Below are 11,934 nucleotides of genomic sequence, written 5' to 3' on the forward strand. Positions count from 1 at the left end.
TGCTGACATTAGCTTTGTGGCATAATATATGGTCTATTTTAGAGAAGGATCCATGTGCTGCTGAGAAGAAAGTGTATTCGCTCTTGGTTGAATGGTATATTCTATAAATGTCTGTTAAGTCTAAATTATTGATTGTGTTATTGAGATCTATAGTTTCTTTGTTCAATTTTTGTTTGGAAGATCTGTCCAGTGGTTAGAGAGGCATGTTATAATCACCTAGTATTATTGTGTTATGGTCTATTTGGTTTCTAAAAGTGAGAAGGATTTGTTTAACATACATGGATGAGCCACTGTTTGGGGCATAGATGTTTATGATTGTTATATCTTGCTGATTTATGCTTCCCTTAAGCAGTATGAAATGTCCTTCCTTATCCCTTCTGACTAACATTGGTTTGAAGTCCACATTATCTGAAATGAGGATGGATACTCCAGCTTTTTTGCTGAGTCCATGTGCATGGTATGTTTTTCCCCATCCTTTCACCTTTAGTCTATGGGTATCTCTTTCTATGAGGTGAGTCTCTTGCAGGCAACATATTATTGGATCTTTCTTTTTAATCCAATCCACCAGTCTATGTCTTTTGATTGATGAATTCAGGCCATTAACATTCAGGGTTACCAAATAGATAGGTTCAGAAATAAACTCAAATAAATTATAATTTACTTTCACCCAAAATTATATATCCTCTACCTGAGGACAAAGTCCCTGCTTTTATAGATACTAGAGAGGAGGGGAGAAAGTGCAAATGACCCTGTCATTTAGAATTATAACCAGAGAGAAATCCTTCAATCACAATGGAGACATTCCATTGAAGAGCCACATTCATTTTGGAATGTTTGCTCTGAAAATAATTCTTCTGGGGAATTCAGAAGGTACTGAACAAAGCAGCACAAAGTCTTTGGTTGTTTTGCAAAATAAAAATATACAATTGAGTAGACTAGATGGCAAAAACATACCCATTACAATCTGAACACTACATTTAAAACACAGATTCTGAAGGTATCAACAATCCTTAATCTATCTACATTTATGGTCATAAGAAGACATTAAATACTCTTAAAGAAACTATCTTTGAAAACACAAAGAGACCCAACAAGCTGGCCTAGTGATTTATCAGTAGTTACACACAACTAGCCTAGAGATCTGAATTTGCAGCCTAAGCACAAGAGGTCTTTAGGAACTCAGGCTAAGGGGAGGAACTTTATTCAAATGCATGACCTGACAGAAGGGGAAAAAGTAACAATCTTGAAATGCATGGTCCAACTTATGTCTCATTCAACTTATGTTCCACCTCAAAGTCAATCTAGAAGACAGTGCCTCCTATTAAATTGCTAGTCTATAACAAAGTATATCTTGTTTGGAAGCCAAACATTTGTGCCATTATAGTGAAGAACAATTATAATTTAGCAGCAATAGAGAACACAACTGATTTAACTATGAGAAAGAGTGATAAAGTGTCTGACTGGGGAAATCAAAAGATTCCTAAGTCTGAGTGTATCATATTATGAGCTTGATTCCTCAACCATCACTCCATTTCGTGGTCAGGAAGGTTAGATGTAGTTACGACAGGAATTTCAAGAACTACTCTGCACTTGCACACTTTCTGATGGACCCACTAGCTGCACTGCTGTGCACAACTCCAACTCCAGTGCTTCACACCAGTGGAGGCATACACTGAACCAGATGCATAACCACAGTGTTTTTCTTTCTAGCTCAGAACACATTCATAAGGAAACTCATGTCAGGGATGGCACTAAGTATTCTGCTTATGGCTACAGTCATTAAATTTACCAATGGTTTTCCCCTTGTTTTGTTCTAGATTTCAAGGCAGAAACTCAATCTCAGCAGCTAGTTTCTTCATCTTTTTTTTTTTTTCCTTCCCAGTGCTGGGGACTGAACCCAGGGCCTCAGGCATGCTAAGGCAAACACTCTACCACTGAGCTACATCCCAGCCCTCATCCCATTTTCTCCAGAAAAATTCTCTAGTAACTCTCCAATTTAGTTGAGTACACAAGAAAATGTGTGAACATTCACTCTTGTCCTCCCCACATACGTGTATAAACATAAAACAGAAACATACATACATACTCTTAAGTTGTCAAGATAATGTATACTGCTGAAATGCCTGAAAGGTTACTTCCTGCTTAAAAGTAAAATTTGACTATTCTCCAAGTGTGGACCTAACAAACTTTTATAAATACATTTTGATAAGACAGCAACAAGTTTTAAATAGAGGCTGTCTTAAAGGTTTTCTTGATGTATTTTTTTAAACATGTACATTATTTAAAACAGGCATATCTATGGATTATAAAAATAGAAATGTATATACTTGTTAATACATATTCACAGCTTATGCTGGAATGGCTCACAGGAGAAATCATGGTTCATGCAGAAAATAAACATTACTCAAGTAAATATAAAGAAATCATATTAGGTCCATAAAGGCTGAGAACTTACAGTTAGCCATCAACCCATTTGGTTTCTCTTTGTAGGGCAATCAGAAACATGAAAGGAGGTGACACCTAAACACACATACACATACAATTACATGAATTACATGAAAAGAATATAAATTAACCAACAAAGCAATGTGGAGTTAAGGTGCAAAAATACAATCGTCACTTCTCTCTACTCTTGTGTTTTCAGGCTTCATGACATGTTAAATGTCATGGGTAGCAGTACAGAACAGATCTGAATGTTTATAAATTTTCTAAGAGTTGAAAGTTAAAGCAAGATCTTTTGAGATCTGTAATCATACATTTTGGTAAAAATTGCAGATTTACAGAGATGACTACTGAGCAGTAGGTAGTAAATGGAGCCAAGAAGCATAATCTTGCCTATTCATCCTCCATGGAAATTAGAATATTGGCTTCAATCACTGATTCATCATTTTACATCATCTTCACCAGGAATTGCTATTAGTATCTGTCTTCCCAGCTTTGGTATGTCTGCTTGAGTTCTGCTGAGATTTGTTCTGCTCTTCTCCAGTGAGTAGGGCCTTTATTTCAGAAGGGAATTTTCTTTGGTCCATTGCCATGCACCACTGCTTGTACATTTCCAGTTCCTCTCGGAGGGCACATATAGCTCTTTCTCGACTGGATACTAACTCTTCCAAATACTGATATCTCAGCTTTTTTCTGGCCCGGCATTCTCTTGCACTCTGCCGGCTCCTCTCAAGTTTTGCTTTCAAGTCTCTTTTGGCTGGCTTCCGACCACGTTTACCAGGCTTCTTTACTTTGCCTCTGACCACCTTACTGTCATCCATTTTGGCAGACAGGCCGGCCTGGCCAGGCACTCCTTCCCCCTGCCCTCTCCTGGCTCAGCCAGCCAGCCCAGCCCCCGGCCCCGGGGAAGAAGGGGATATGGTTCTGACTGCCTCCTCCTCTCGCCTAACAGTTTACTTCCCTGATGCCAGTCACGGGGACCAGGGACTAGTTCAGGAATGGCAGATCGGACCTTGGAGGCAGCCCAAAACACCTCCCTTCACCGCCGCCGCCTCCTCCTCCCCCTCCATGACAGTCTCTCTGATTTTCTTATTACTACATTTAACTATTACCTTGTAACACTTGTTTATTCAAGTCAATTTAAATCAAAACCAATTTGTGGATGTGTTCTTGACACAAAGGGTTGACACATGGAAAAATATTGTACTATAAAATTTTTAAGTATTTCCAAAGAGACAGAATTCTGGATTAATTGTCATATTTCAATATATTTCTTGCTGGTGTCCAGCCCTAGCAGGGGTCAGGGGTCCTATGTGGATGGGAGGCATCAGTATGGTGGAGAAATAGCACACAGAGACACCAAGTTTTCTGAGGCTGAATCTGAACCTTTATTTTTTTCTGCCAGCCTTTTTATAGATATTTTTCTTTAGTAATGATTATATCATTTTATGGCTAGTTTAAAAGATGAAAAACCTTCAAAAGTACAATCTATGCTTCTTCTCAAAGTACACATTCTCTCTGTATGACAGTCCAGACCAAAACAACCTTATTTCCCAGTAAGATTAAAACAACCTCATCTCCCAGCTAAACTAAAACAACTTTGTCTTCCAGCAAAACTGAGGACACTATGATGTGCCAGGCTTTAACCTTCAGAACAAACACATTACTAGATTTTCTGAGAAACCACTCCCACCATGAACTCCAGTGTTTAACAGTGAAAAGTTTTTACTGTTATTAAAGGGCAAGGAAATCAATTTATAGTTAATATTTAGTCTATTCTAATTTCATAAAATGGCAGGTTACAATCTTATTCTGATTCTCAAAGAATTAGACTAAACATAGGAAAAACAAGAATTACATTTATGACTAACTTAAATGTTTTTATTATGTAAAGTATCTCTAGAATCAACTATTGAAACTAGGAAAGCAACAAAGGCTAAACACCGCATTCAAGCTCAGAGGAATGTCTCTTTATCCATTTATTATTATACTAAAGCAATAACAGGCTCCTTTAAACTCAAGCACAACCACAAGTTTTTATTTTTTATATTTTATCTATGTATTACTGCTAAATTTTCATTGTGCAGTATTTTGTGTCCCAACACAATAAAACCTTCCCAATGTTTTTCCAAAAAGTTTCTAATAATATATTGATTATTAATATGAAAAAGCAGCTATACATTGAGACATGCCATGCCTATGACCCTCAAGAGGGAGGACAATCAACAGAACTGTGTCAAGTGTTGAGTCCTCTATTCCAACAGACCATGTCAAGTGTCAGAGTGGCAGGAAATAGTCATGGCAATTTCTTATGACTGTCTTAATTTCCATGTGATTACACAATGGAAAAATAGTGAAAATATTACTTATGGCACTAATAACCACTAAGTGAATTGAAGATCATTACACTGGCTTTATGGGAATGAATTATTTTTGTGTGGGTTGGTTCAGTATGAGGGAGTGATCCAAGTGGTACTAAACAACTGAGCCACATTCACAACAGAATTTTTTTAAATTTTATTTAGAAACAAGGTCTTGTTAACTTGCTTAAGACCTTGCTCAGCTGTCAAGTTTGCTTTGAACTTGTAATCCTACTATTCCATTCACCAAAACCCCTGGGATTACCAGAGTACATGACAGAAGCTGGCTTCTGTCACAAAAAATTGAATCACTAAAATGATAGGCATACCCCACATTAGCCAGTCCTTATGTGTTTATTTTACTTTTCATTTACTAAGAATTGAATCCAGAGCTTTAGGCAGCAGCTATTTTAATGCTGAGTTTCCTTGCATTACTGGGATCTAGACTAGCTAGGATGATATTTCCATTTAAATATTGTGTCATTTAAAATTATTGTGTGTTTTTCATGAATAAAATAGTTAATAAACATTAGTTTACATTTCGATTTAACTTTTTTTGCTCTCTACTACTATGAAGAGTCAGACTGGGTTTTGATCAACAAAAATATCCATTGTGGAAGCTGGGCATGCGTAAGACTTATGCTGCAGCTTTCTGTCTGGCGGCCTCGGTCAGAGTCAACCAGGCATGAAGATCACCAGGCAGAAACACACCAAGAAGCATTTTGGCTTCTTCTGCAACAATGTTGTAGTCCGCAATCTATACCAGAACCTGCTGGATGGCACCTTTTGTCAGGTGACGCCGTGGGGCCGCATCCAGCTGTGGGAGCAGCTGCCCTACTACCTTATAGGGGAGATGCAGCTGTGCGCCATCAGGATCAGAATTTATCTGTGAAAGTAAAGAAAAAGCCTGGTGTTTCTCATGTTTATTATTCAGAACACTATAGTCTTGGGCAAACCTTCTCCCAAAACAATCACCTTTGTCAAAGCTATATAGTCAGATCAGCTTGTCTCAGTGCATGAGAAAGAAAGTATCAAGCAACTCAAACAGGAACAGGATTTAGTGAAAAACCCTGAACAGAGAAGAAGAAAAAAGCGCAAGAAAATTAGTGGCCCCAATCCTCTTAGCTGTTTGAAGAAAAAGAAAATAGCAGGGGACACAAAATCGCCTGCTTCTAAAAAGAAAAGAAAAAGAATAAGAATCCAGAATAGATCTACCTCAGAAGTACTTTCTGAGAAGAAGAATGCAGAAGGATAATGAATGCTTTGGCTATTTCTTTTAAAGACATTCATGTGTGAAAAATGAATTTAGAGGCTGTATTTATGATTAAAGATTAAACTTATGTTTTAAATGAAAAACTAAAAAAAAGAAAAATATCCATAAAACAGCAATGTTCAACACAAATAAATTATAAGAAAAAATGTAAATTTAAATTTTCTAATATTCACATTAAAAAGTAGAAAGAACAGATAAAATCAAGTGTAATAAAGTAAAACCGTATATCCAGGTTATCTTTGTTTGACAATATAAAATTAGTAATAAAATATATAATGAAGTATATATAAACTATATCTTCAAAACTCAATCTATATTTGAAACATCCAAACATCTCCATTCATACCAGACATATTTAAGGTTTGAGAACTATGGTCTCTTTACCTCAGTGAATTGAAAGTATTCACTTCCTTTTATATATATATATATATAATTTGGGGATTAAACTCAGGGGCATTCAACCACTGAGTCACATCTCCAACACTACTTTGTATTTTAATAAAGATAGAGTCTCACTGAGTTGCTTAACACCACCTGGTTTTTACTGAGGGTAATTTTGAACTCACAATCCTCCTACCTCCACCTTCCCATCATCTAGGATTTCATGTGGGTGCAATTGTGACTAGCTGACAATAATGTACTCAATGTCAGAGAACAGGAGAGACATTACCCTGAGAGAGCTTGAAGTTTCAACCAGACAGTGTCCAAAAGTAGACTGTAGTTTTCCACTTGATACAGGGCATATCCAATCCCATTTCAAATATCACAAAGCAAAGAAACATGGGTGTCCCATGAGATTTGTGTCCCATATCTTCAGATATGTAAGTAGTCTAGTCTTTTGGGTTTAAACAGATTAAAGTAAATGTTACTTTGCAATTTGGTCTTGAACCCAATGGCAGGAATGTGATGATTTTTTCTTTAAATAGAATGGGAAACATTATTTTAGTACAAATCTTATACCTGTATCTACACATAGATCTGCATAATACAATCTATCAGGAGTTTTAACTCCACATTTAAATCAGAAAAAAAGAAAACTACTACCTATAAGTCACCTGCTCTTTTCCAGAAAACTTCTGCATATGATTACATCTTTGCATCCTGCTTATAATGTGTGCATTATTTATGTATTACTGAACAGCAAACCACTCTGAAATGCAGCAGGTCAAGATTGGGCTGAACATCAATTTAGGTTGGTCTCTGCTGGGGTCTTTCTGCAACATGTTGTTTAACAGATGGTTAAAAATGTCACTGAATATCAGAAAGTGAGCAGGCAGACCCTGATGATTTTCCTAAACATGTGATCTTTCAATTAACTAATGTGGGCTTATTCTCATGGAGATGGCAATGTTATGAAAGAAAAAGGAGAAACATTCAAAGTTTTTGAAGCTATATGTCTAATACTCACAAATGGTTGTTGCTTTTCTTGAGTTACAGAAAATAAGGAGGACCAAGATCCAGCATTCTGAAATTTGACAAAATATAAGAGTAAAAGCACATAATAAATGTTATGGACAGAGGCGAGACTAAAGAATTGCTGATATTTTGGCACTCAGTATCAATTTTTTTTTTTATTTGTGAGGTTAATATGACAGTCCAGCATAAAGAAATGTGTTCAAAATCCCTCCACTATCAAGCAGTTGGTCTGGGATTCAGGATTAATTCTGCCTGACTCCAAACCCAAAGCCAACTTCCTCTAAACCATTAGATTTGCTCTTCTTTTCTTACTATCTTAAGTTTTGGATAATGACATTTATCAAAAAGCATTATTTTTGAAAGAATACTTGTTAAACTTCTAGAAAGGACTTGACATTATTTTGGGAAATGCCCAAGGACTGAATATAGATAATCAAGGACAAATATAACCTTATCATAGCAGGAGACATTTGATATGGGGTGCAGATATAATTCATTGCCCAGACATGATGTAAAATAACAAGCTATGAAAACTCTAAGACTGCATGAGTGTCACAAGCATAAATGGATGATATTAAATGCTACATAAGAAAGTGAAGAAGAGCAGGTTATCTGAAAAATAATTTAAAACTAGGCACCAAATGATTCATGGAATCTCTCTTTCAAGAATATTACATGAGAGTACAATTACAAAATAACCTGAAGTTCTTTGCAACTTCCTTCAGTGCAGAAGGGTTTGTAATAGCCTCAAATTAGAAAAAGAATTCAGAACTGTGGCCTAGTAATCATTGAAAGAACATAATCTCAGACTTAATTTCAAGTAATTAATCCCAATATGCTCACAAATATCTATGTTAAACATGAGTTATAGTAAAAATAAACAAAAGAAAAACAATATATACTACAGACATATATTTGTATTAGTAATTTGAGCAACATAAAAGCTCACATACATCAGTAGTATATGGGGGTTGAAAATAAGCAGGAGTACAAAATGAAAAGGGGATTGTAAGAGAACAATATATTTATAGTCATGGGGCACCGAGCAACATGGGAGTCAGGTAATTGGCTGCACAATCTAGAATGAACAGCAGCTGTGAGAAAAAATGAGTACCAGCTCTCTACTTTTGGAGTCCACATTTATCCCAAATTTATTGGACCTGTTCCCATGCTCACTCATGAAAGCAGTTGTCCCTGCAATTTAAGTAGCCCATGCTCTGTGGTCCTAGGTTGATTGCTGATCTTTGCGTTGGGATTAAAACAGAAAGGGTAGATTATAGCTTCAAAAGAGTGACATGCACGATTTGACCTAGAATCACATGTCAGGTCTTCCTACAAATACCTGTTCAGTAACTGGAGGTCTGATGCACAAGCAATCACCATACATGACATAGGTAAGTCACACATTTATTTATTTATTTTTTTTTGCTTGAGATCCAGCATTTAATTCTCACAATTCCATTTTCAGAATTCTGTTTAATTCTGAAAAATAAAAAGAAGTAAGGAAGGACAAGGAAAATAAAAGAATAAGAATATTTGGATAAATATCACATTAAAAAATTCAAAATTTTAGATGAAGTAGATAAATATTTTTTTTTTTACGTTTACATAGGGTAATGATGTTTATTATATTTTTCCCCTCCCCCCCACCCCTCCCACCCCTCCCATCCCTCCCACCCCTCTTTTCCCTCTACACAGTCCTTCTTTCCTTCATTCTTACTGCTCTCCTTAGCCTAACTCTAAACCTAACCCTAAACCTAATGCTAGCCCGTCCCACCCCCCATTATATGTCCTCATCCGCTTATCAGCGAGATCATTCGTCCTTTAGTTTTTTGAGATTGGCTTATCTCACTTAGCATGATATTCTCAAATTTCGACCATTTGCCTACAAATGCCATAATTTTATCATTCTTCATTGCGGAGTAATATTCCATTGTATAAATATGCCACAGTTTCTTTATCCATTCATCAACTAAAGGGCATCTAGGTTGGTTCCACAATCTGGCTATGGTGAATTGAGCAGCAATGAACATTGATGTGGCTGTATCTCTGTAGTATGCTGATTTTAAGTCCTTTGGGTATAGGCCAAGGAGTGGGATAGCTGGGTCAAATGGTGTTTCCATTCCAAGCTTTCTGAGGAATCTCCACACTGCTTTCCAGAGTGGTTGCACTAATTTGCAACCCCACCAGCAATGTATGAGTGTTCCTTTTTCACCACATCCTCGCCAACACCTATTGTTGCTTGTATTCTTGATAATCACCATTCTAATTGGGGTGAGATGAAATCTTAGGGTAGTTTTGATTTGCATTTCCCTTATTACTAGGGATGTTGAACATTTTTTCATATGTCTGGTGATTACTTGTACATCTTCTTCTGTGAAGTGTCTGTTCATTTCCTTAGCCCATTTGTTGATTGGATTATTTGTATTCTTCGTGTAGAGTTTTTTGAGTTCTTTATAGATTCTGGAAATTAGCGCTCTATCTGAGGTATGGTTGGCAAAGATATTCTCCCACTCTGTAGGCTCTCTCTTCACATTTCTGATAGTTTCCTTTGCTGAGAGAAAGCTTTTTAGTTTGAATCTATCCCTGTTGTTTATTCTTGCTTTTATTTCTTGTGCTATGGGAGTCCTGTTAAGGAAATCTGATCCTGAGCCAACAAGTTGAAGATTTGGACCTACTTTTTCTTCTATAAGATGCAGGGTCTCTGGTCTGATTCCGAGGTCCTTGATCCATTTTGAGTTGAGTTTTGTGTAGGGTGAGAGATAGGGGTTTAGTTTCATTCTATTGCATATAGTTTTCCAGTTTTCCCAGCACCATTTGTTGAAGAGGCTATCTTTTCTCCATTGCATATTGTTGGAACCTTTGTCTAGTATGAGAAAATTGTATTTATTTGGGTTTGTGTCCATGTCCTCTATTCTGTACCATTGATCTACCTGTCTATTTTGGTACCAATACCATGCCGTTTTTGTTACTATTGCTTTGTAGTAGAGTTGAAGATCTGGTATTGCAATACCCCCTGCTTCGCTCTTGCTACTGAGGATTTGCTTTAGCTATTCTAGGTTTTTTATTCTTCCAGATGAATTTCATAATTGCTTGCTCTATTTCTGCGAGGTACATCATTGGGATTTTAATTGGAATTGCATTGAATCTGTATAGAACTTTAGGTAGTATAGCCATTTTGACGATATTAATTCTGCCTATCCAGGAACATGGGAGATCTTTCCATCTTCTAAGGTTTTCTTGAATTTCTTTCTTTAGTGTTCTGTAGTTCTCATTGTAGAGGTCTTTCACCTCTTTTGTGAGATTGATTCCCAAGTATTTTATTTTTTTCGATGCTATTGTGAATGGGGTAGTTTTCCTAATTTCTCTTTCTGAAGATTCATCACTTATGTATAAAAATGCATTGGATTTATGAGCATTGATCTTGTAACCTGCTACTTTACTGAATTCACTTATGAGTTCTAAAAGTTTTCTGGTGGAATTTCCAGGTTCCTCTAAATATATAATCATGTCATCAGCGAACAGGGATAGTTTGAGTTCTTCTTTTCCTATTCGTATCCCTTTAATTTCTTTGGTTTGTCTGATTGCTCTGGCTAGAGTCTCAAGGACGATGTTGAATAGAAGCGGTGAAAGAGGGCATCCCTGCCTTGTTTCAGTTTTTAGGGGGAATGCTTTCAGTTTTTCAACATTTAGAATGATATTAGCCATGGGCTTAGCGTAGATTGCCTTTATAATGTTTAGGAATGTTCCCATTACCCCAATTTTTTCTAGTGTTTTGAGCATGAAGGGATGCTGTATTTTATCAAATGCTTTTTCTGCATCTATTGAAATAATCATGTGATTCTTAACTTTAAGTCTGTTGATATGGTGAATGACATTTATTGATTTCCGAATGTTGAACCAACCTTGCATCCCTGGGATAAAACCCACTTGATCGTGGTGCACTATCTTTTTAATATATATTTGTATGCGATTTGCTAAAATTTTGTTGAGAATTTTTGCATCGATGTTCATTAAGGATATTGGTCTGAAATTTTCTTTCCTTGATGTGTCTCTGTCTGGTTTAGGTATCAGGGTGATATTGGCTTCATAGAACGAGTTTGGTAGGGTTCCCTCCTCTTCTATTTCATGGAATAGTTTGAGGAGTATTGGAATGAGCTCTTCTTTAAAGGTTTTGTAGAACTCGGCTGAGAATCCATCTGGTCCTGGACTTTTCTTTGTTGGTAGGCTTTTGATGACCTCTTCTATTTCATTGCTTGAAATTGGTTTATTTAAGTTGTGTATGTCCTCCTCGTTCAGTTTAGGTAGTTCATATGTCTCTAGAAATTTGTTGATGTCTTCAAGGTTTTCTGTTTTGTTGGAGTATAGATTTTCGAAATAGCTTCTAATTATGTTTTGTATTTCACTCGTGTCTGTTGTGATGTTTCCTTGTTCATTCCGAAT

General features: G+C 36.5%; 1 protein-coding gene and 1 pseudogene across 1 annotated transcript; one reads left to right on the forward strand and one right to left on the reverse strand.

The window, feature by feature from the left end:
* Window positions 1-1,767: 1,767 nt before the first annotated feature.
* LOC124975855 (cAMP-responsive element-binding protein-like 2) lies at window positions 1,768-3,263 on the reverse strand. Its single transcript, XM_047538355.1, has one exon. It carries the CDS (start codon window positions 3,261-3,263, stop codon window positions 2,901-2,903), a length of 363 nt encoding a protein of 120 aa, XP_047394311.1. The 3' UTR covers window positions 1,768-2,900.
* Window positions 3,264-5,487: 2,224 nt separating this feature from the next.
* Window positions 5,488-6,057, forward strand: LOC124975854 (rRNA-processing protein UTP23 homolog; annotated as a pseudogene).
* The last annotated feature ends 5,877 nt before the right edge of the window (window positions 6,058-11,934 follow it).

Source organism: Sciurus carolinensis, unplaced genomic scaffold (assembly GCF_902686445.1).
Source record: "Sciurus carolinensis unplaced genomic scaffold, mSciCar1.2, whole genome shotgun sequence".
Classification (NCBI taxonomy): domain Eukaryota; kingdom Metazoa; phylum Chordata; class Mammalia; order Rodentia; family Sciuridae; genus Sciurus; species Sciurus carolinensis.